The following is a 25934-nucleotide window of genomic DNA, read 5'->3' as shown; positions in this document are numbered from 1 at the left end:
GAAAAAAATCAACAATAACTGAGCTTCACATGCCTACAAATGTCATAAAAACACATGAAATGTTCACGTCTGGTTTAAGTACATATTTATTATTCCCAAATGAAACCAAAAGAATTTAAAAGCACAATAAAAGAGCTGATACAGACAGTTCTCCACACATAAATAATTAATTCACACTGCAAAAATACAGCAGTCCCTTCTTTTTCCTGAAGAAAAACAGCTTCTATGAGGCAAAAAGGCGGGGGTCCATCCACCACCCCTGTGTGCGGTGTGCTCATACAGGGTAAATACTGATGAGGAAGGCCTGAATACACTTTCCAATGATACTATTCTAGGTCGGGGATTTAGCATCAGAAGCAGTTAGCAAGTCCAACAAGCTAATCCCTCTGGAATTGCTTAGTGCCGTGTGTTTGCCTATGCGTGTGTGTGTGTGTGTGTGTGTGTGTGTGTATGTGTGTGTGTGTGTGTGTGTGTGTGTGAACATATGCAGCAGGTGGACTTTGTACAGCCGCTTCAGAAGCAAATGATGAGAGGATGGGCACGTGGGCTTGGATATTTATATTGGATGCTCCCCCGTGCTGTTAAGTCTCCAAGTAAAAGTGTACAAAACAGTAACAACCATATACATCATAATAATATCAATAAATAAAAGGCAAACAACACTTTTCCTCAACATGGTATGGAAAAAGCAAACGTTAAGAGAAATAAAACAGCAATGGGGTTATGGTAGTATGTGTGAGCATGGTTGTGTTTGCAGTAAACGGACTGGTCCTTTATATCTCCTGATATGATGTTGCAGGCGCTGTGTAGTCCTCCTCATTGCTCCTGCGGATGACAAAAAGATGGATAACCTTTCATTTACTTTGTAAGATTTTCACAGAAACAAAACATTTGTAATATACCGACACACACACATCGTCTTTAACTCCTTTCACTCAGCTTAAGAAGTCCCCACAGTTTCTAGGTGAGCGTATTGCGTGTGAATAATGGATGAGTCCAACAGATGTATTGTTCCCCGCTGACAGATGAAGGCTCATCTGGCCTACGGTAGCAGACAGCAATGTTTTGAGCTTGATCGTGAACTTAAAATGTTGCTGTTAATCAGCTACTCTCTGAGAAAAACTACGTCAGAAATGCAAGCCGTCACAAAACCTTTCATTGAGAAGAAATTGGTTTTTTTTCTTCAGAGCATCTGTTCATGTTCAAGGTCTCTCCCAAGGTTTAGAGAATAGTCTGCTGCAGAGGATCATAATTAATTAGGGACAAAAATATAGAATGTTTCAAATCAATAAAGGATGAGGAAGAAAGTTTCACACAATGACTTTGCAGGAAAACATTTAAGGAAAGAGATGAGTTAAGGTGTGAGGCTAAAATTATGTTGCTATTAAGCTATAGATTTAATATCGTGTCGTGCTCACAGACAACAGGATATTTTTTTCAAACTGAGAAGATCTAACAAGGGACTTTTTCCAAAAGATTACAAACTAATGCATTCTTCCAGGAAGTAAATCTGACTAATCTAACATCATTCTCTTATATATAACCACATTAAAGAGATGCAAAGAGACTGCAAATGTTGACAGAGTTTGTGGAAGAGTCAATATAGTGTAATGGCCGCATTTAAGATCATTATTACTGATCAAACTATGAGATATGTACACATTCTTCTAAAAGGACAGCTATAGACTGGTCCTCCATTCCCAAGCGTTGAGCTTAAGAGGTTTGTGTTTTACTGCCTCAAAGGGGGAAAAGCCAACAGGCACACAGTCTGTTTGCTCTGACTCTGGAAACACGGAGCGAGTGTCTCTGTTTGTCTGAACACACAGCGGCTCCACAGATAACCTTTGATGTGGCTGTAGTCAGAGGCAGGGCTTTAACACAAAGCCTCAGCTGCTAGGTAAACATTTAAAGAGGAATGGCACATTCACTCAAGGCTTATGATTTGCATTAATCAAATCACAGGTCTAGAGTTACTGGCACATCAGGACAACATTAAAAAGACATGTTGGTAAGAGATTATATGATAATGAAATACCTGAAGAATGTTCTCTTACAGTATTTAGTAGTATATAAAACATGGACCAAGTTACATTGTACAACATGATGTTAATAAAGAAATTCATGTTTAATGTTTGATTCTGTCATGAATCTGAATTCATAAATAAGACCATAAAACCTAATTTCTTGTAGCTTTTTCATTTAAAAAAAACATGTCATACTAGATCATAAAATAACACCAAATCAAATATACCGGTTATAGGGACACACTGAGCATCATAAATGTTGATATTTGTGGTAGTTAAGTAGTTAAGTGTTTATGTGATAAGTGTTTATGTGATAAGGCCGCCCTCATTCTTTTAGGGAAAATGACAGATCTGTTAGAGCTCTACAAAATCTGTAATAAAAAAACAGAGACAATGGACAGTTGATGCCACAGCAGCTGCCACATGGCTCAGGTAGCCTGAGGCCAACAGGAAGTTAACTAACATAACAGCTGCTCCTGTTAGCGAAACACTTTTAGAGAGCACACCGTGGAAACAATATACTCCATGTCTGTGGGGGAAACGTCTTCACTCTGACTCAGAGTACTGACCGAACTGATTGTACCAACCAAGCTTGTTTGTCTATGAATGGGAGTACGCCAGGCTTCCATGACTGCCTAACTTCTGGCAGTATGCTCTTTCTCAGTCTCAACATGAAGTGTCAGAAAGACATGCTCAGGCCTGTCAGCAAGCAACTTGTCCTCCTAAATAACTGATTTGTTGCATAACGTGGCATCTGACAAGATAAGCAGCACCCTGTTTCCTATCTTCGATTGTTTTTTTGTGGCAACATTTGTACTTTACTGTCTCCGTTTCTGCTGATAGGGACTTCTGACAACGACCTACTGGCTCAGGGACGAGAGTGCCCCAACCCCAACAGGCATTTCAAGGCTAAGATAAACTTTAGTCCCATTGTTAGTCTGTAAGACAGCCTCCTTAGTCTTATGTGGCCGCTAGTTAACACCAATAGAGCTTGTGTTAACCACAGACCTATTTTCATCTGCAAAAACAGCATCTTGCTAAAAAAAAGACAAAGGAACCAGAAGCAAACACAAACACCTTTTCTCAATACACACTTGAAGATTCTGGACAAGTTTCTAATGTATCCGGTCGACTCAACACTATAAATGTGCTACTGTAACTTTGGTAGAGACAGAAAAATGACGTCACCATCTTGCTAAGCAAAAAACAGAAGCACCACTTGTAGGTATTCCTCTTCTGTGTGAAACTTAACATCCACAATAAATACCATCTGATTGATGCTCAACAAGCACAAGTCTGAGTCGACCATTATGGTGGCTTATTTTCATATGTTGTAATTCAGAAAGCTAATTACTACCAATGGGCTGTTCTGAAAGGGTGTACTGGTAAAAAAAGCAGAAAGAAAGCAGCAGTTTAGCTGGGTTTTTTCAACAACTCACCTCACTTCCTCTTCTTTCAGCTTCCGCGCTGCCTGCTTAGATTGTTTAATTTGCAAGTCCAGTCTGTGTAAGAAGTCTTTGGCTGACAGCTCCTCCGGCTGGGGGGGTTTGGAGTTCTCAGGGGGTGGGGAAGAGGTGGGCGAGGGTCCCTCGATATCCTGCATCACAAATGAAGGTGTGTCTGCCTCCTGGCACGCTGCTTCACCGTCCCCATCAGGAGACTCTAGTGACAGTCCGTTAAATATGTAGCGCTTCTCCGACAGCACAGGGATGTTGAGGTTGTTCTTCAGAAAAATGCAATCGTTGCTGAACAGCTTGTTGGCTCTCTTGATTTGCTCCATCTGGGAAATATGACAGCAGATATGACAGTGTTAAAAAGTATAATTTCTATGACTAAGCTACTACCTTTTTTGCACTTAAGCTAAGAACTAAAGACTAAATCATCAACAACCTTTATAAAGATGCAATATAAAGAAACAAACAAAATAAGGAAGTAAAATAGGATCCGTCCTAATCGATGTTTGTGAAAAATTGTAATTAAATATCCAATCTGGACCCTTGCAGTTTGGTAATCCAGGCTCAAATGTTAACTCTCAAATAGCTGTTCGCCCATATTCTCATCAGAACATAATAATTCAAATGCAGGCATTGTTGCCTCTCAGAACTGTCACCTAATTTCGCCGGACCCGGGATGAAAGTTGATTTAAGACGTAGGATCAATTCCCAAGAAAGATGAGGTGAAATAATAATTTCACAGGCCTTTCAGGATAACTGTGGCTGTTAAAACAACACAATTATCAAGGTTTTGAATGTGCTTGGGTTTAAGTGTATTGTTGCTTCATAAACTGACATGGTACCCTGAGGGATCAATGACTTCAGAAATGTGATGTCCACATGATGACTTGAGAAAACAGCTGTGATGTTTGGCTCTTCTTGCCAGGCTTCAATAAAAGTTGTGAATGAGGCTTGACCAATGCATCAAACCTGATTCAATGTTTCTTCACATCTTGTTGTCAAGGTGAGCATCAAAAACATTGAGATAACATTGCAGTGGTTGTGTGGCACCCTTACCGTCACACCGTATCTCAGAGCAATCCCTTGCAGGGTATCACTGTCAGTAACCCGATGCTCTATGTATTTCTCCCCAAGAGAGGCCGTGACGCTGGCTGTGCTCCCGTACGAGCGGATCTTGGTCCGGGCCAGACTCTGGGACAGTTCGCTCTCTGACTCGGAACCAGATCTGGACCGGGGGAAGATGGGCTGGCCAAAACGTCCTCCACCCTCCCGCATCGACAGGACGGGCGAAAACTCCGCCATCTTCTCTTGAATAAATAAAGCGCCCGGCTACCTCTGTTGTGTGTTGCACCGGTCCGGTTCTCTTGCTGCAGGCAGGGGACGCTGCTTCAGGCTGGAGGGAGACTTCCAGCCCCGGTCATATTCAGCATGCCAGCCCTGGGGAACAGAGACATGTTTAAGGGACCACTAACTCACGCTTTTGTCACAGATCCGTTACGTTGACGTAAAAACGTCCAAGAGGAACAACAATAATATCGTTTCCGGTTACACTTTCAAAATAATACATAGATTAACATTCATAATAACGAACATTTTTTAATAGTTGGGAACAACATACCGACAGATATTGTTTGTAGTGCGAGAATAAGAGTGTTGAATATTGTTTCAACTAAAGCTGTCAAAACTAGACGTAATGCGTATCGTCATGTTGATAAAAATGACAGAGCTAACTTCCGGCTCCGTATAGACCCGGTATCGTAGGTAAACTTTATGCAAGAAAATAGCAGTGACTAATTTATTCGCTCGATGGATTAAGATTTGTACTAGATAATCTGTTAACATTATACATTTCAATACGTTCCATGGCCCTCCTCACATAAAGTCAAGTTTTCGGTGTGCTTGGCTGTCAAGATTGGAGAATCTGGTTTATTTGTTTATTGTATTAAATACTCAATACTGTGCTACACAAAATCCTTTCACACATCAATGGTCCCCTGATGGTTATACTATAACAATGTTTTAGAATTTTTTTTTTTAAATTATTTTGGTCAATTGAGTGCTAACAAAATCCCCCAGTAGCCTACACCCCCAGGTTAGGAATTTGCATATTTTTTTGTGACTATTTCTTGTGTACAATACTCAACACCTTAACTTTCTGCTGGTTATGGCTACTAGCCTACATCACCAACAAGTTATCTTTTCAGCTTTAGAGAGCTCCACCCTAGAGAGTGCTCTTGTCGGTGGAGATGGGCAGCCTCATTTCTAAAATAACATTTGACCAAAGTCATTCAAAATTATATTTTACTTATATTTGAACTTTTACCACCTCTACAACATGTTTTATGTTTTGATATGACCAAGTATTGCCCACTCACTAATACAAACCTGGGTCAGTAGTGTTAGAGTTTGATTTCTGCTATTTTTTTTTCATTTATCATACATGCTGTTATTATATTGATCTTGAAACACGGCAGGTAAATAGTCAATCATTATGCAACTACAATAAAAAAAAGTCCTTAGATCCCAGACTGAGCTACAAATCATTTTTGGTGAAACGCAAAATACAGATAGATCCTTTCACATTGGCTGCAAACATTCAGCATGTGTCTGTGACCACTAACCACTGCATGTGACAACCTGAGCGAGTGCTGTTAAGGGCAGCTTCACTTTGGCTGGCCTCTGTAAGAGGAACCTGGTTAACAGTGACCAACCATGCATACAAAGAACATATTTTGGATGATAAGAACATGATTAAAGCTATTTAAAAAATAAATGTATATCAAAGATTTCCCCCCGGTAGGTATCAGCGTTATAAAGTCTGCAAAAGGACCTGACTTATACACCTTTTTTTAAGAATGGAAAGTATTAACCACAATGTGTTGATCCATATGAGGCTCTAAGTACATACTGCCATGTTCAAGAATACATAGCTGCTCTATGTTTTTTTTATTCTGGCTTTAAACATTTGCTGTATACTTATGTGCTAAATAACTTTTGATTTGGTTTGTCTGGTTATATCAATGATTAATTGTATGAAACTGATAATAGCAAACACAAATTGTATTTTTTTTCTACAGTTTGATATTCAGTAATATCTTGTCTTTTTTCTAAATGGTGCTATGGCTTGTGTATCTTGTATCATTATGAGATATGTGGTAGGTCAGTTAATCATTGTTGAATAGAAAATGAAAGACCATAAATGAACAAGATAAATCCTAGTTAAATAACCAAGTTATATAAAAACCCATATGTGAACTTGGACAGTACAGTTTTAATTATGTATTTATTACTGGGAGCTAGCTGGTGGAAACTTTGATTGCCCCTTATCCCTGGTTCATGATTATTGAGATGACTAAATGGTGCTGAATTCCCGGAGGTTGTTTCTCCTCCTTCAATCACTGTGTTAGGAGATTAGAGCCATATGATAACTCATATAAACAGTGCTGGCTGTGTAGCAAGTACGTTAGGATGGTACAAATTGTATATTAAGTAATTTAATGTAGTGTTGGTGAAAGGTAGATATATTTCATTTCACTGGAAAACAAAGACTACAGGTGTTACTTTAGGATGCACGTTATGTTCCTCCATGAAATCTAACTCGCTGATAAATAAATACGAGGCAGCTACAAGTGGATTCATGATTTCTGAATGATTCATTTATTCAATTAGTCTCTTTTGCTTATACATAATCTCCCTGTCATTTTCTAATGGAAACTTAAGTAAGGGTACAAAGCGAGACCTAGAGGAGGGCACTTAATGCATTAATTATACACAATGTGGTGGATTGAACTGCAAATCAGTTCATTGTGTTCTGTTGGATTGCTGGAGGACAAAACAAAAACTATGGTTTTGTTGTGATTAGTGAATTATGTTTAACATTTATATCTACAATGGACCTCTGGGATCTACTCAGACGTCGAAACAAAAACAGGAGATTACATTAGCAGACTGACCTACAGGAATCAGACTACTTCAGTTCAGTCCCAGTCTCTCTTTCTCTAATAGGCATAGAAAGGAAACAAAGGTAAGAAGAAGCAACAATACCATGAGTCATATGTAACAACATTACCATGACAACTTTCTTTGGCTCCTCCTGATCTGACTGCACTCACAGCTGTTGGGATAGATGATTTTGGATTAAATTCTATATCATTTTGACACGTATATCAGATATGAGCCTTCATGTTACAGCTATACACTGGTGGTATAAAAGTTCACAGTTGTGAAATCATCAAGTGCTGTCTGTGGAACACAATGAATTATTAAATTAAACAACAATTAAATCAATGCATCTACATCAGGTTCATGTTAGGAGAATGGGGACGAATCCATCGGCATACTGTCATAGAAAAGATGATGAACATGAGACACCTACAGGACCTTTTTCAACATTGTCTTTATTAATTTATCAGGTAGTTATAGACTGAACCCTACTGGACAGTTTATGGAATTACATCTTTGCAAAGTCCCTTATATTTTCCACCACCAGATGGTGTCATTTAATCGCCAGTCAATTCTGGAACTTTTGGAAACATAATGAAGTAAAAGACAGTTTTGGTCTTTCACTTTGCTTTAGTAATGAGTTCATGGCTCATTGATCTACATTAGAATATTTTGGAATTTAAGATTGTCTACACTTTTTGTAAACCAAAATCTAGAAAATGGAATATATTTATTAACAGGAACTTATTGGTTTCGTTTGGTTATATTAAAACAATGTAGAGTTTGGTTGCTTTGAAAGTAACAAAGAATCAAAGCCGTTATGAAAGACTGAAGAACAACCACAGTTTAAGACACAATGCTAGAGGGATTTTTAGTCCAATAGTTTCTTTAATTGTAAAGATTACTCATATTAAAGCCCACATGGAATATTTCAAGGGCCAGCAGTCATTGCATTGTGTTGCTTGTCATTGTTTTTTTCGAAGGCGTGGGGAGTTTCACTTGGCAGAATGTGTTTGAAATTATGAGGCTGAGAAAACGTATTATTTTTAACACGAAGGGAAGTAATTGTAATACTACAGGGCTACTTGGCCACCTTTCAATAGAGGTAGCTGTTGTTCCTGTTCAAACTGAAATCAGCAGGATGCACTATTTGGAGCTAATGCCTCATTATACATCTTTAAATCCACCACCGCCTAAATAGATATTTCTTCTTTCACTAAAACATGACTAGCTCAACAAGCCAGACAGCAGCATATGTTCAGGCTCAGAAGGATAATATCAACCACACACTCACAGATGTTGCTTCTACTTCTCAAGGTGTTTTCAGTTAGGGCGATTACACAACCCTGTCAGGTATGACTCAGTGTTTAGAGGACACCATCTCTGCTCCTTTTGTCCTTATAACATGTCAGTGCTCACCTTCAGGGGCTTCAGCTATGACATCTGATAGGATAACAGTGGATTTCTGCTGGCAGTTATTTCTTCCATTCCCCAAATTAGTATTATTTCCTCTAAAATGAACATATTACCGGTGCTATAAGAGAACGAGTGCCCTTCCCATTCTCCCCTCTGCCTGGTTATCTGTGAGTGTTTGTTTACCAAGTGCACGAGGCCATAATAGTAAGGGACTGTTGAGAGCTTTGTTCAGGGTTTCTCTACAATACTCATACTGATGGAAAATCAACAACATACCTGTTAAAGAACAATGCTGCCTTGTGAAAGACTGTAGAGGGAGAGAGGGGGTGGACAGAGGGTTAAAACAATGGTATGCAATTGTGGTGATTTAAAGTGTTATCATACAACAAACATTTTTTAAAGGATGAGGGGTTGATGTGTGTACATTTACAACATCTGCTGTCTTTTTGCATCACTCCCATTCATGTTGGGGCAACTCTGCTGTTGAAGTGTCCAGTACAGTGATGTTTAATACTTGACAACATCTGTGCCACCAGGACATCTAATCCATCCCCTGACCATGAGATGTATTGATATCACAGCAAATCGACCAGCCCATGCAAAATGGCTCAAGAGAATACATCAACGTCATACTCTTTATTTTCATTATGAGAAGGTGTCTGATGATAGGCTTGGTTTTGGATGGCGCATTAAAATTTCACTAAATGCTTGAACTTCATGCATTACCAGATACTCTGCTTTTAATTTATGGTAAACGCAGTATACTAGTCAGTACAGTGTGCTCTGGCCATCAGCTCAAACAAAGACATGGACAAGAAACAGTTAGTTCCAGTTTATTTTTTCCACATGCGGAGGAGCAGTGCTTATTAATAGTTATAGTCTGCGAGAGAGCAGTTGTGCTGTACTTATATAAGAACACAACCATATATTGCACCTTTGGATTCTTGTTTTTTTACTTTGAAATCATGCCAACTGTTGTGACTGACAGACATGACCTCAACCTGCAGTTCTGCTTTCCTCTATGCTCACAGAGTGGAAACACTTGAGTCATTCACTACAGTTACAGTTCGCTGCCAGCAGTGCAGAGTTTTCTCTGACGGCAGCTCCCCGCAGCACTCTGGCACAGGAAACCCAGAGAGGGATGGACTCAAATACATTACATCACCTCTCAGGCATGTGCAAACACTCTGAAAAACTGGATCTGATTAAAGGGTGCATACATACACCACCTAGAGTACCTCTGAAAACCAAAAGGCCTCTCTACAAGTTAGAGAAAAACATGAGGTTTGGCCACAAAGCTGATAGCCTTCAATCACATCTGTGGAGATTACAGTTTGTAGTTCCCCAGCAAATGATGAAGCTTGCTGACTTTGCTGATCAACTTACTTTTCCTTTTGTGCAATACTTTGGTTTATGACCACATACATGCCAAATGACTAAATTACCATCTGCCTCAACTGCATTTAGCGAGTGTCTTAGCACTAGATAAAGAAAGTTATTTCAGCATTACCACCATCTATCTCTTACTATATACAGATATAGGAAAAATATAAACAATAAAGTAGATAGTTAAGGTTCATCGTTGACCTTGGAAATTGGAGTTAGACATTACAATTCTATCTTGGCACAATGTTCTCTTTATTAAAAATCTGTACAGCTTCCAGCCTCTTTTGGTGGCTTTAATAAGTAAATGTAGTTCGCTCCTTTTTCAACAACTGAGCATCTCCATGACAACGGAGGAAACTCCATCTGCTTATGAAACCAACAAGACGAAAGACCAAGCTAAGGACGTTTTCCAAGAGGATTTTTCTTTAATGCAATGTAGTTTTATTTTCCAGAATAAAAGTTATGCATGCACCTGGTAATATTTCCTGCTGTATGAATACATTTTAAAGATGTATTAGGATATGAATGAACACATTGGAACACAAGAGTATGTAAAAACATTTATTGTTGAGGATGTCTTATATTCAGCAGTGCTTTTTTACCAGTCCTGTGGGTTTATAATAGTACATTTTCTTTATATTGAGCCTACACCTGGAGTTTACATTTAAAGTACAAAAGAATCTCAGCAATGTGTGGGTCTAAGTGGTACACACATAAAAACCTGTGTGAGTGTGTGTGCACTTTGAATTTGAGATGGCATTTTACAATTAATAATATACATATTATGAATCACAGACCACTTTTAACAAGCCCAGGCAAAGAAGCAGTTTTCCACTTAAGCTGACCGTCCCCCATCACAGCACAGTAATGTAAAAACAAAAAAGGTCAAAGAAGAAATACGATATGAGCAGGTAAGAAGTACACAGATATAAAACCCAAACTTATTGTCCAAGGAATGTGAGGCTGTTAGATGAAGGAACATTTTTGGTCAACAGAAACATGATGTGATGTTCATGCCAGCATATTATTCCTCTTATACATAAACAGTATATACACTTTTCAAGTAATCCTGAATTAGTCCTGTTATTCGCCTCTCAAGCAGGTCAGTGTACCTCAGGAAGTTCAGTTGGAGGCACACATAGCATGTTATTATCTGTTACATAAGGAATGACATGCTACTGCTGAGAGCCAAGTGAAGTGTGAACGAGCGGAAAGTGAAATTTAAGATCTAGGAGAAATAGTTCACAAGAAGCCGCAGCCTGAGGGTTGCAGACTCCTCCTCACATCTCAGAGAACTACCTGCTGAAGATTGTGCTATAAATGGCATGGGGGGAAAAAATCTAAATGTAATAGCATGATTTGATCTCAACAATGTCTAGATAATTGTTGTTTCCCATGTGAGGGAGTGACTGTAGCTGACAAGGCCAAACCCTAAACCAATAACCGTTACCATGGCGATACTTTAAGCACTGCATGTGTTAGTCTTGGTTAAACATCAGAGAAATGTTACAGCATCCTTTGTAAGAGCAGGCAGAAGTTAGCATCCTGCTCCTTTTACAGTACACCTATGTATAATTCATGTTAAGGGATATAAGTCCTAACCACCATCAGAATTTAAACAGTATGACGATAAGATCTTAAGCTAGAATAAAACCGTTAAGTATTATAAACATTAAGCATTGATACGTACAGTATTCAATTCATGTAAGAAGGTGAGCCAACAGCTGTTCTAAGGCTTATGTTAACCATTACACACACCAGCAGGGCAACTCCAATCAACTACCCCTGCACCCCCCCATGGTTACCTCATGATACCTTATGTTATCGAACAGCTGTACAGTCAGATAAGGTTTGCAGACTGTCATGTCACTTCCTGGCGCTCAACTCTTTCTAATGACACACTTTGTTGGTCTAATACGGATAATATACTTGGAGCTTCGGCCTCAAACTATCAGTTATCACTTATCAGAGTTATTCTTTTTTGACAAAAGGTGTTATTGTTATTTCTGTTACTTGCTAAATGTCAAAATTACTCCACAATGATTATAGCATAGTATAAAATAATTTTTTTTTTAAGTCTGGACAGATCGCATGAAGGCTCAGAAAAAAAAGGAAAAGAGAAGGAGCAGCTGAAATGGAATGAATAAAAACAAATCAGGTTTACACCTTCAATAACAACACAACAATAATAAACATAAGTATGAACATTTAAATGGGATAGGGCAATTCCAGTTATTTTCCGTTCTTCTCAGATGTATGTTCGGGTTGAGCATGCCTTGCCCTATAATTTGGCACAAGACTTAAGTATCCACACAGTGAGATGAGACCAGGGCATTGGCTGAAATTATTCCACATGGTGAGATGAAACATCAGGATTGGCTGGGAGACAGCGCCGTCCCTACAGGTCAGCTTCCACTCGCTTCTTGCGTACTGCAGAGGAGAAGGAAAAACAACAACATTTATTTCCACAAAGTCAATTGATTGACAGATACTATAGAGATCCACAGACATGCTGCACAACCTTCAACCTACACAGGCCTGTTAGTTATCATGAAAACACTCGGTGAGTCGTAATGGGCTAAGCGGTCAAAGTTTAAAACCATATCAACAGCATGTGTCAGCGTGTGCAGAAACAGGAAGTGATGTGTCGTCACTCTTGAAAATGTGTGATAACACCGTGTTAGTCTCCAAACCGTGTTAATTCATTCAAACACAGCGATGCACTGACACACTCGGAGTCACACCCATGCATCAGACCTGGGCTACCGCAACTCTGACAGGAGGACGAGCTAAAAGAGAGCCGTCACTGTGGACTGATGTCTCGTCAGAAAAAACAAAACATCGTGGAGACAGACGCCGGGGAACTGATGATGTAATGGGAAACAACTCACTCAGCTTTTGCAAGTTTGAACAAATCTCAAATATGTGTGTGTGTGCATGAGTCATACCCAGGTCATTGTTCTTGGTGATAGCTGCGGCAGCTCTGGAGCGAGGTCCTTGCTGGGTGAAGCGGTAGCCAAACTTTATTATGGTGTTGTTTTGTTCCAACATTTTAGCCATCTCCATCTCTACAGTAGTACCCAGCTGCTGCCTCTGAAACACAAATATACCGAAGTCTTCAGAGGAGATTATCAGAGCCACTTTGGTTTAGAGACTATTGGTAGTAACGCCTGGTCCATACATAGAATTCTGTTATTTAAAAAACAATGCTTTATCTATGTGTTGTTCATTAATACACAAAAACCTTTTAGGTGACTGAAAAGGAAGATTTTGTAATCGGGTCGTGTTGTTTGCCATTTTCTTCCAATGTACACTGCATGACACAAACATTTTGTGTGTGTGTGTGTGTATGTGTGTTCACTAGGCATCTGGTACCTGGTTGTCTATCTTGATCTCTATGAGCGTGTCGTTGTCTCGCAATGCATCAATTATACTCTGCATCCCAGCCCCGGTGATGAAGTTAGACTCCAGGTTCAAACTTCGCAACGTCTTGTTCTCTCGCAACATGTCACTGAACACCTGCGAGGAGCAATAGGAAGGAGGAAATATGTAAATATATCAGGTATCAACAGAGCTATTAACAGCCAAGCAGCAGCTCCCACTCACCACGGCGACTGGGTCGTTACTCCGGGTTGCTGCCAGGCTGAACTTCTTGATACTCGTGTTCTTCTCCATGGCTTTGGAGAATTCCTTCAGTGTTGGAATAGGGATGTTCTGGAAAAGCAACAAAGAAACGCTGTCATCGGTCCAGAGATAGATAAGCACACTCTGAAAGCTTGTGTTTCCGCTTACCTTGATGTTGTTGAGGTTGACCTCTGTCAGGGAGCTGTCGTTGCTTTTTATCCTCTGCAGAGTTTCTTCAACATTAGTGGGATTGGGGGGCTCATCAAATACTGGGTTCATCTTCTCCCCTTTGATCACATCTAGAGACACACAGGCAGAGGTCAGAATAACGTGCACATGCTTTGGGGATCTTTGAAATCTTTCAACTCTATCACTGTACTTACTGTTGTAACCCTCTTTAGAGGAGGTCCCATCATACGTCTGACTGCTGGTGACCAGCGTGTGAACACCCAGTATCGCTGTGAAACAAAAGCAAATCTTAAAAGTCAGCATCCATGGTGAGAAATCAGTGTGTAAGCATGTGTTCAGTAAATGAAAGGTAAAGAAATCTAGAGGCCATAGCAGACAAGTGGTTTTATTTTGCTCAGTAAGCCCTTTTATTCCCCCATCAACACCTACAGTAACGGAAGGAGGCCTGGGAAGGACAGTCCGAGACCAGGCTCAAGTTTCTAACGGCTACAACATTTTCCTTTTTAAAGATACCCTCATAAAGAATAATGTTTTAAAGCACTCTCACAACGACTACTGAGCTCTCTCAAAGGTCTTCATTCTTACCTGCTAGATCACACAGTTCCGTGTCAGTGGCGCTGGACAGGGCTTCCTCTAACTCTGGGTCGAGGGTTGTGATTTCCTCTTGGCGTGTTTCTATTGGTTTCTGCTTGGGAATGAATACTTTACCTATGGAGACCAGATGGAGAATGATTCAGCCCTCATAAACATGGGCAGGCAGTTACTTAAACCTCAACGCAGACAGATGAAATGAGAACATGCAGGCAGCGTCAGGTTCTTTGAGAAGTTACACAATGACACATTTCTATAAAACTGTCTACTGTTGATTAATGCGACTCATTCTTCCACATCCATTGCTATCCTCTTGCCACACTCATACGTTTGCATGACTGCCAATTGCTGCCTGTGCGTACATTTTCTTATTGTTGATAAGAAAATGGACACATGCTCAGATCAAGCAAATGTATGACTATAAACACACACACAGGGTTGGAATTAAACCAAGCGTTCCCTCTCCAATGCACATGCCTGAGCTTGTTCACTTAATCAAGCTTCTTTTCAGTTTATTAGTTATTGGATAAGGTAGTAGATACATATGGTCCCTTTGACACATTTTCTGTTTCCACTTCTGCCAGTGTTTCGAAACCTAAACGGAAAAAGTTGTTTCGGCCAAAATGAAAAAGTTTCTTAAGTCTGAACAACAACAATGCGCCATTTAAAAAAGTCTGGGCTCCTGCTATTCCACACAACACTCCCCAAAACATCAGTGGTTCAGAGCGGCTGAACTCAGTCCAGCCACAACTGTCTCACAAATTTGGCATTACCATGGTAACCTATCTGATGCAAGAAACGGAAAGAGCGAAGGAAGTCATGGAACAATGAAGGGAGTCTAATCTGAACCGTACTGCTGGGGGAACACACACTGAGAGACCATGCAATGGGTCCCATTTGCTCCTATGAGACTGTCTCCTCGTTCTAAGTCAGTCAAGCTAGTCAAATTGTTCATGCTGGTCCCAAGTGGGGGCTCTGGCACTTCCTGAGCCAGTAAACAGTAAAATACAGTCATCAGGCCGCATCCTGTGCCAGTCCCTCTAGAGACATTTAGCCCCCCAGAGGCAAAACTGAGGAGACAGAGACAAGAGACAGACGGCCCCAAAGTTCTGTCAGTTGAATGATCCCACAGGAGGGTATATCATGGAGTAAACAACCTAAATGGACCAAACTAGGCAAGACAACAACGCAGTGTCTGCTTGACACAAGAGATTGTTTCCAGTCATGACAACAGATCGTGAAAACCTCATTTAATTTGATGTGACAAGTCGTGGATTAATCGCTGCTATTCATAAAAAGAGAAAAACATAATGCATCATGGGTGTCGCATGCTGAAAGCAGTACACTAATGGGACTTTTAAATGAAAGATAACATTACAAAACCTAAATGATAACCGGAGTGGGTCTATTTTAGTATTTTTTTTAATGAATTTACTGGATAAGGATTACTTTTTAAATTCTAAATTTCAAGTTAAGTGATAAGCAAGTTCAGAAAATGACGAAAACAACAACTGATGGGTCCGTTGAATTGTTCAGTTAGTTTACTGATGGATAAAACAAACGGTTTCCTTTACTTAACCTGTGTTTGTTTTTTTAAAACCACATAGATAGATATGCCAAACAATTGAAATATGATGTAATCCACCAGAACAACCCTCATTTATTACATCTTTTCATTGTATTAGCAGCTCATTTGTGGTTACCGATTTCATTTGCCGTACCAGATCCATGTTACACAAAGCTGGCTAATGGCAAATCCCTTAAATGTGAAAGCTATTTATAAAGAATCTGGAAACTGGAGGCGTGTGATGGAGAGCTGCTGTTTGTTGTCATTGGTCAAACAGCCACACCCTCCTCTGTAACCTCAACAAACAACATGTTTATCAGACTTGAACACGAGCCTTACTTAAATGCTATAAATAGTGTAACAAGTTATATTCCTTTACGCTGACACATTCAACAACTTAAATCACAATCCAACCAGAACACAAATGTCAATTACAAAGACAAAAACAATGGATTCTAGCATATAATAGAAAGTGACACAAGATAATAGGGTGGTTAAAAGGCTGCAGGGGAATTTAAGCAGGCAGTTTCTCCTCTGAATTATGTGTGTGTTACTGAGAATAGACACACACACACACTCATGACCACATTATTAATCAGCAGGGGGTGAGTTTAACAAGAGGAAGAGCTGCATTCCACAGAACCACCACAATGATTTGTTTTCCATGTTGTCATAACACACACACACACACACACACACACACACACACACACACACACACACACACACACACACACACACACACACACACACACACACACACACACACACACACACACACACACACACACACACACACACACACACACACACACACACACACACACACACACACACACACACACACACACACACACACACACACACACACACACACACACACGAGTATAATTTCTAACAGACCAGGGTTGGGTCAGGGGTAAGATGTCAGCTTCACTTTTCTTCTCTGTAAAGGGAGTAGGGTTCAGATCTTTGGAGATCCAAAACAAGAGAAGGAAAGAAAAAGTAATTCCTCTGGACAACAACTGTTGCTTGTCTCTTTAGGCTTAAATATATTCAACATCTCCTTTTTTCCTTTCCTAGCAAGTGACTAAGATTACAAAAAGTTGGTCTTTATACCCGTTTGACCAGAACCTGTTTCTCTCAAGAATATCAGGTTTATTCCATTTTTAAAAGGAACATTTATCCCACCTGGATCAGCAGTGGGAGTCTGTTATACACTTTCTGTATGGAGCCAACACTCAAGAGTCCTCTGACAAAGGAATTCCCTTTATCATGCATGACATCAAAGCCGATGCATCCCACATTCAAGGCCTTGTCTTTAACCTCCTTCAATGTCAGTGCTAGGGGCCTTGGTATGCAACTGTGTGAGTAACAAATACAACCACATTAAACTGCTGCAGAAGATTAGTGCAGTGCCTGTTCGGAACAGGCTGATTGCTTGGTTTCTGGGTTTTGTCCCTCTGCTAAAAAACTTTACATTCACACTGCGCCTCCTTGGGTCCAGAGAAATACACCTAGCATGACATAGCTGCATCCCCCAGCAGAGTTTAACCATGGTTTAGCTCACACAAGCGTTGAGCCAGGGCGAGCTCTCCCCAGCATGCTGTTAGGTGGGGTTAATAACTGGTCCTCACTCAATTCACAACAGAGTGTGCACGGAAAACACTACTAACAAATAAGGACTTTGTATAGTTAGGACACGAGATACAGTCACAGTATGCATCTTTACCTAGCGAGCCCCTGAGACATTTCAGACTTAAAGAATCCCTCCCAGTAAAATAAACTTTGAGGCTCAGAATTGCATCGTTTTGTCTGAGGAAAACTAAACAACTTAGTGGACAGTGGATTCAAGACATTAGATGCTAACCTTGCCTCCTCCTTTGACTACTGCCTATCCCCTGGTACAAACCCGCCTCCCCCACACTGGTGTGTATTGCATAAGAGCAGACATGCATTAGTAATAGCTGCATAGACAGCAGAACAGTAATGACCGCTGTGTGTCCGTTCCTTTGATACAGACCCTCACACAAACAGACACACCTTGGCTCTTCATCTCCTGAGAAACACATTACTAATATGTGAACGCTCCACACTAATGATGGTAATGACAGTTAAGCATGGCACACAATGTACACTGTATGGCATCTCTAGTGGAATATGTTTTGTTTATCAATTAAATGACAATAACTGAGTTGATGGTCAAGTACCAGTAAGTAAAAACAACAAACACAAATCACAAAGTTATCCCTCAAATTTCATGATATCTTTTCATGAGGAGCTTGTAAAACTGTGAATACATACAGCTCCGGAAAAAATCAAGAGACCACTGATAATGTTTCTTAAATCTTTATCTCCACATGTATGGCATCACTCAAAGACATACCTATAAATAATAAAAGCGGAGAAACTGATAATGCTGCAGTGGTCATAAGTCTTTCCAGAGCTGTATGTTGGAAAACACACCTTTTCTCTCCCCAGTGAAGGGCACTACATCATCTCGGTCCTTGTACTCCATGGCTTCCTTCTCCAGGTATTTGAGAAGGCTTTCCCTGCTGAACGTCCCTGTGTCTTGCTTGACCGTCTGGTCCTTCTGACGTAAGCCCGCTGGGAGAAGAGCATTCTGAGGAGAGGAAACAAGGACACATTCTAGACCTGTCAAAGGATGAGACTTCAATACACTCAATATGGACCACAGATCATGGACTGTATAAACAGCTACATCATTGGGTAAAAGCTAAATGTAAAAATTGGGTTTTTAAGCTGTTTATGTATCTGTTTGTCTTCAATATGATGTCAAAATATCCATTGTTGCAACTTCTTGAATTTTTGACACTATGTTTTGCAACTACAGCTCTGTAAAAAATGAATAGGCTACTCCAAATGTTTCCTAAATCTTTATCTCTACATGTATGGCAGCCACTCCAGTGTCTGTTGAATTCCAACACAGATAAATGTTTTCACTAGTTTATAGAAAACAATAAAACAAAACAAAAAATATGAAACTCAAAGACATACCTAAAAATAGATGCTGCAGTGGTCTCTTAATTTTTTCCAGGGCTGTGTGTTGCCCAACTCAGCTCTGGTAAGTAGTAGTAGTATAACTCAAAACATTATGGCTCAAATTAAAATAATCAAAAGTAAATGTGTAGGCGAGTCAACACTTGGGAGGATGGGAGAAAAATATTGTTCCACTATTGCTAACTGTTTCCTGTGGGCCATGAGGGGTGGTTTATTTCACTCAGCTTAGATGGAGTTTAAATAAAGCGCCCCGGCGTCTGGGGGGGGATTTCATTATGCTCTCTTTAGCTCTACTCACAAATAAACACACAAACACTTGGCAGCCTGCGGACAGAGCTGCTGCAGCTCAGAAATGTTTCCAGCATAGAGGCTGGGGACTGGGACGTGTGGTTGGAGGATGCAGAGGAGAAATCCACCCTTGATGTGATGTTCAGTAGAACTGTGACAATGTGGTGTAATATTTAGTTTGATCGATTTCTTTACCATTACCATACCATATTTTTCTTGGATTAATTGCGTCCCTTTTTTGAGAAAATGAATTATGGTTGCATATATATTTCTGACTGCATCATTTCCCCAGGATTCCCTTTGCCACAGAGCTCCCTCCCACTAAAAAGTCCCACAGCTCCTGTAACCCTCACTGTGTCCTGACCTCAGGGTCCATCTCCTCGAGGGCCGTCTCCAGCTGTTTGAGCTCCTCCGCCGACAGGTTGTTGAGGATCTCATCTTCATCGAGATCCTTGTACTTCTCCAGGTCCTTCTTGAACGACAACGCCATGGTGCGGGCTAAATCTTGCTTAGCAACACTGAACAGCAGACCACAGCCACAATGTTTCCTCTCGGGCTCACTGTTCCAGACCAGGGGGAGGCTACCTGTGGACCAACACACACGTTAACATTCATGATGACGGGGCATACAATGTGCTGACTGAAACTATGTAACCTAATTATATCCGAACAGAGAGATATGTTTATCTCCTCCCTGGGAAACAATAGTGGATCGCAGCTGGGTTTGGGTAATGGAGCCTTGCAATGATGCAACACATACACACAGCTGGAACAAAGGAAGAACTTTCTCAAGCTCAGAAAATCATCAGACCACTCCCATGAGAATCATCAGCAACTTTGTGCTACTTTGGAAAACATTAACAACTTAAAAGCAGAAGCTAATCCTACGTGGGCCTGGTGGAGTAAACTGTAAGTAGCTAAGTTAAGATTAAATAAAGCTCAGATAAGTGGAAGTGTGAGAGATTCAGTGTGCACGCTGTCAAACAAAACGAGGAGGCTTCAGCCCCCTCTCCCACGCCACAGCCCCGACACTAAATGACCTCATGATTTCCAGATTCCCTGCAGGACTCCACAGATGGTTTTATTCCTAATCACGCACACACACTTAAGACTACACAAAAATAAACACTTTTTTAGGAAAGACAAAGCTTCGTTTTACATTGCAGTTAGTTGACACTCACACAAAGCGACGGACAATAAGTGCAATACACCATAAAGATTTGTACGTTTGTGGAGCTACATGTATACAGGATTATTGCACCACCTATTCATGTCTAGTGAGAAATACAGCAACATCTTTACACTCTCACAGCAGAAACATAACCTGTGCTTCAACCCTAGTTCAGCCAAGTATTCTTTAAACTTTTAGTGGCATTTCCCTGGAGCTGCCCGAGTGATTTCTCCAGTTCAGAGGAATTACCTGAGAGTCTGCCGCTGAACTGTTCAGTGCTCCACAATCCAGCCTCTGTCCTGGACTAATTTTTCCCCTCATGCCCTCCATTAGATCACTACAGCTGCACACATATATTCCTGAAATGTTTCTGAGAGTCATAGCAGGGGCAAGTGTAAGCCTGAGAGCCAGCAGATGAACTGGGCTCAAATGTCAACGCTGATTACATTAATCAAAGCGTATGATATCATGGGCAATAATAATAAAGCCACCCAAATGTCCCACTGAACAGTAATGTACTATTTAAATAGAGAGGCCGTACAGTTAGGACAAGCACAGCAGATTATTATATCAGCTAACTGGGAGGAAGAAGAGCAGCTAATGAAGAAGTGATGAAGTGAAGCTAATGGTGCTTGAAAAATCTGGATTTTATAAAAATGCAAAAAATAACTTTTTTTAACTGAGCATTATATTTGATGGATCAAACATATCCTATGAATCCATAAACATGAAAACCCTTTTCCATCCTCAAAAGTAGTCTTCTGTACTGGGATCGTGGAACAGTGCCAGGAATCGGTTAGCATGACGTCATTCAAAGCCTTTGCTCGCATGTTTTGATCATCTTTCATAATCAGCACTCCAGATTTTCCAGGGACAGGGAAAACACATGAAGAAGAAGAAGAAGAAGAATCGGAGGATGAAACCCTCTTTATTTGTCACATGCATGCACACAGCAGAGCACACACAGTGAAATTAGTCCTCTGCATTTAACCCATCCTAGTACTAGGAGCAGTGGGCAGCTATCGTGCAGCGCCCGGGGATGGAGGCTTTACTGTGGTTTTGTCAGAAGAATTAAGACTTTTGATATATTCTGTCCAAAAGACATCAAACTCTTTCCCTCCACGCCACTCTCATCTGTGCGAGCCATTATAACGTAAGAAAAGACAGTCTTTGGTCTTGATGTGTAAAATAAAGTTTGATTATGACTTGCTTGGCCTAATTTTAGTAAAATTACTATCATATTATCCAGAGGGCACAATGAGATGACAGTTCTGTTGATGGTAGTCTGGGAGAAGTGTTAAATGACACACATGCACACAGGCACATAATGCTCTTATGACAAGGTCAGCTCAAAGTAACATTGTTAACCATCTTATCCTACTTCCCTTGGACAGTGAGGTCCAGTACATTGGAGTGTGCGCACAGAAGAGTAATGGAGCATGCAGACAGGGATAATGATGGCTACGGGTGGGCTGAGGCTGCTGTGGAGACACTGAGAGGATCCATTAGTCCAGTCTGATTGATTCCTTTCTCCTTCTCCTCAGTTAATCCTTCAGGACAACAACAGATGGCTCTGAGCCAATAATACTGCAAACCTGTCTACCCTCTGCACTCACCTTTCACTTACATACACTGACCAGTTCACCTAGGTACTGTTGGGAACATAAACATTTTTACTAAAGCTTCCACCACCTGCAACCTGGCTGGTTAAAGGAACTCCATAAGATGCATGATCCCATTTACTAAGTTAAATCAAGCCTTTACAGAAAAATCTCATCTACTGTTTGTGTTCGTAGAGTCCAAAGAAACTTCTATTTATTATTGATTGTGCATTTACTGTAATAAAGTTAAACTATGAGTATGATTAAAAATATGTTTATTTCCTTTTCTTCCTGGTCAGAATATTAACAATGTTTTTTTTATTTTATTCAAGTAACAGGGCTAGACAGAATAGGACAGTTTTCTTTATTTTTTTGCCATCGTGATGTCATTTCGCTTAATTAACACATCACTAAAGACTGCGAGCACTATGATAAACACAATATTGATATTTTAATTATATCATGCAACCCTATTAGCTTATACAAAAGAGTAATACAAGTAGTAAAAGTAAAAAGCAAGAAAAAAGTCATACTACATTTATCTCCATCAAGTATAGCTCTTGCAACCAATATCCAGGTTGCCAGTTTTAGATCCCAGAGGCAGAAGATGTAGGAAAAATAACTTGCAGATCAGAGATGAACAGGAAGCACTAACTGGTTATTATTACATTATTATAGAGCACCGCCCCGCCAACCCACAAAAAGACTATAGTTAGAATGACCCAGCTCTGTTGCCCATGGGACGAGAGTCTGCACTTCCTCCTACCACCTACCTATTCTACACTTTGATTCTCTACCATTCTGTCTCTCCTCCCTGCTGTAACCCATCTCTACTCTATCCTCTTTATTATCCTCCTTCTGAGGTGCCTGGACATGTCAGAAAAGATAGAAAACAGATGGAAAGAGAAATATAGCAACAGAGGGTTGAATCTTGCTGTCACTAAGGTATGTTCACTACAATACATGAACAAGTTAAAAGAATAAGACCATATAGGTGTCACTAAAAGTGATTAAATATCAATGGCTTTTTTATTTGGTCTGTAGACCTTGTTATCTCTGGTGTAAAGACATGTCAGAAAAAGACAAAAACAATTATTCATGTAGTTCATTCACTTAAGCATGTTCTGTCCCTCCAACTCTTGGAAAGGGCCAGGCAGGAAGTGGAGAGTTTATCAAACAAACACACACTATAAGCAGCAAACTCCACTGTTTTACTGACACACTCCAGACACACATGCACTCCATTAATACATAATGAGAACACATTTCAAGTTGTGCCTTGACTTTCATCTTAATAAGATCTTGCAATGGCTTGAGTGTGAATGATGCTGTCCAAGAACAGTTACCCCTTTTACGCCTTTGTAAAAAACGAATTGTTGTTAATAGCTATTGTGTCTGTAATTACATCTAGGGTGAAACAGAGCATGTAAAGCCAGGTTTCACTCCCACAGTGAAAGGTATGCAGGAAACCAAATCATATGAGAGGAGCCTGTTTATCTGCAATACTGCACTGCAGAGTGTGGTATTGTAGGCAGTATCAACTAAATGCCATCTCAGCAGTCACTGGGACATTCCCCAGTTACCTGCTGCACCCCTTCAGAAGGGCAACCTGACTTCAGGCTGAAACCACACTTCCCTAATCAGACGTCCTCCTTACGACTTGGACCACACCCTTCATTCACCATTGAGCCCTGCTGGTCAAACTACCTTTGTGAACTCACAAATAAACATCCACATTAGCTTCTACACAAAGAATGTGCTTGTAGTAGACTCAGTGACACATGTACAGAGACCTTGCACCTATCAAACAAGAACTGCTGCTAAAGCCACAGCATTTCCCTCACCCTCCACACTAGTGAATCACCCCACCAAAACTACGTCCTTAAAAAACACTGAAACACTTGTCTTTGTTGAACAGACAATCGATGTAATGGTGTCCCGAATATAAACGCATTCACGCGGACAGGGATAGGCTGAGATCATTGTGTCTTATATTGTACTTTTGTACAATTTGAAACACTATTTCACAAGAAACAAGAACTAGCACATCATTATATGCTTCGTTTTACTGCATAGAACCGACATATCATACCGCACTACTAATACTATATTCACTTCAATGGGTTTCCTATGGTAGTTAACAGCCCTAACTAAAACAAAATAATAGTTTCATCCATCTCTTGTGGACACATCGGGATAGGGAACCGCGTTAGCTAACTCAGTCTTGACATGTTTATGATTACAAAGCTGACAGTAAACGTGTTGATAGTGATTATCATCGCCAGGCAAAATAACCACGTTAACTGTTAAGTAATTAAAGCCAAACCAAGCCGTTTATTAGACTATTAGTTTGGTAACTTACTTACATTTGTGTCGGATGCAGTAACACGATAAGAAACAGCCCTATGACATGTAGCAGCTAACAGGCTAACCGTGGACTCAAGTTGATAGCCGTTTAGCTAAACCAGCACAAGTGACAGTATGTTAAACAGTAAGGCTAGCGAGTTAATCAATTGTACATACTAACTTTACACGGTCCGAGATATTTATTTTCTTACCTGAGGTTAATGGGACCTAACTAAAGAATCTCCAAATATCGCCAGTCTTCCCAATGAATGCAATGTCTCCAGTGCTTGATTTCTCGCTCAGCCCAAGGGCGGTAACACAGGAAGGGAGAGCCAGAGCATTCCTCGAGTGACGTCTGAATGACCCAATAGGTAGAGATTATTTTAGGTGTGAACCAATAGCGTACATTATCCCGCCCCTTTGCACCGAAAAGGACCAATCAGATGAGAGATCGAAGATATAATAAAATATTTCCACTGTGCACTACTTAATTACTTTTACTCACATTTTCCCTTTATTTATATCCAGTTAACAAACAAGGACAGGCTTCAGAAATATATATATATATATACAAATATGCAATTATTTAAAACAAGATGTTATCACTGTACTTAGATCTCAGTAAGTATCTTACTATTAATCATTAGTATGACATCTCAATGATATGACCAGGAAAATCAGATAAAGCCCCCTGAAAAAACTGGTAAGAGGACCGCCCACTTAAAATACAGTATGTCAAGTTCAAAGTGATATATGGTATAGCCCAAAACTAAATGTTGCAGAACCAACCAACCCCCATTGTTGGATTGAGGAGGAATATAAGAAATGTTGAGTGGAAAACGTTTTGTTTTTTACAGCAAACTGTTAGTGTTTGTGAAGTTTCCATTATTGCCAAGCAGTGAACCACAAATACCAAGGACCAGACAGACTAGCCTATATAATGCAAAACTGGAGCATTTCGATCTCTTTTTGTAGTCGCTACCGCTTTCAACAAAATCATACAGTGTCTACACAATAAACCTTAAATTAACGTTGATTCTTTTTTTCACACTGTGATGCTCAATAGTAGAGATAGGATGTCTTGTACCCAGTCAGCTCACGTTATATGTGCACTGTAACAAGATCCCTTGCATGTAACACTGAAACTTCAACCAGCTAGAGGGGTTGTAATGTACTACAGACATCTTTACTGTCATTTTAATCCACTTTTATAACCAAGGATAAATGTAAATACAGTAGAACTCTCTCCATGGCTGAAGGTGAAGACAGGGTTGACTGCAGGAACTGCAATATATTAATATTAATCAACTTATA

At 40.1% G+C, this 25934-nt stretch overlaps 2 protein-coding genes across 2 annotated transcripts; both read right to left on the bottom strand.

The window, feature by feature from the left end:
- Positions 1 to 68: 68 nt before the first annotated feature.
- On the bottom strand, positions 69 to 5004 carry lysmd2 (LysM, putative peptidoglycan-binding, domain containing 2). Its single transcript, XM_063881747.1, has 3 exons — positions 4535 to 5004; positions 3464 to 3804; positions 69 to 825 (listed from the first exon to the last, which is right to left on the bottom strand). Exons 1-3 carry the CDS (start codon positions 4778 to 4780, stop codon positions 774 to 776), a joined length of 639 nt encoding a protein of 212 aa, XP_063737817.1. The 5' UTR covers positions 4781 to 5004; the 3' UTR covers positions 69 to 773.
- Positions 5005 to 10770: 5766 nt separating this feature from the next.
- Positions 10771 to 24957, bottom strand: tmod2 (tropomodulin 2). Its single transcript, XM_063881339.1, has 10 exons — positions 24833 to 24957; positions 19867 to 20087; positions 18660 to 18816; positions 14621 to 14743; positions 14230 to 14304; positions 14015 to 14145; positions 13829 to 13936; positions 13598 to 13741; positions 13171 to 13315; positions 10771 to 12652 (listed from the first exon to the last, which is right to left on the bottom strand). The coding sequence occupies exons 2-10, from the start codon at positions 19990 to 19992 to the stop codon at positions 12621 to 12623; spliced, it is 1041 nt and encodes a 346-aa protein (XP_063737409.1). The 5' UTR covers positions 19993 to 20087; positions 24833 to 24957; the 3' UTR covers positions 10771 to 12620.
- Positions 24958 to 25934: the final 977 nt, after the last annotated feature.

The sequence above is a fragment of the Eleginops maclovinus genome, chromosome 4, assembly GCF_036324505.1.
Source record: "Eleginops maclovinus isolate JMC-PN-2008 ecotype Puerto Natales chromosome 4, JC_Emac_rtc_rv5, whole genome shotgun sequence".
Lineage (NCBI taxonomy): Eukaryota > Metazoa > Chordata > Actinopteri > Perciformes > Eleginopidae > Eleginops > Eleginops maclovinus.
This window is presented reverse-complemented; position numbering and strand designations above follow the sequence as displayed.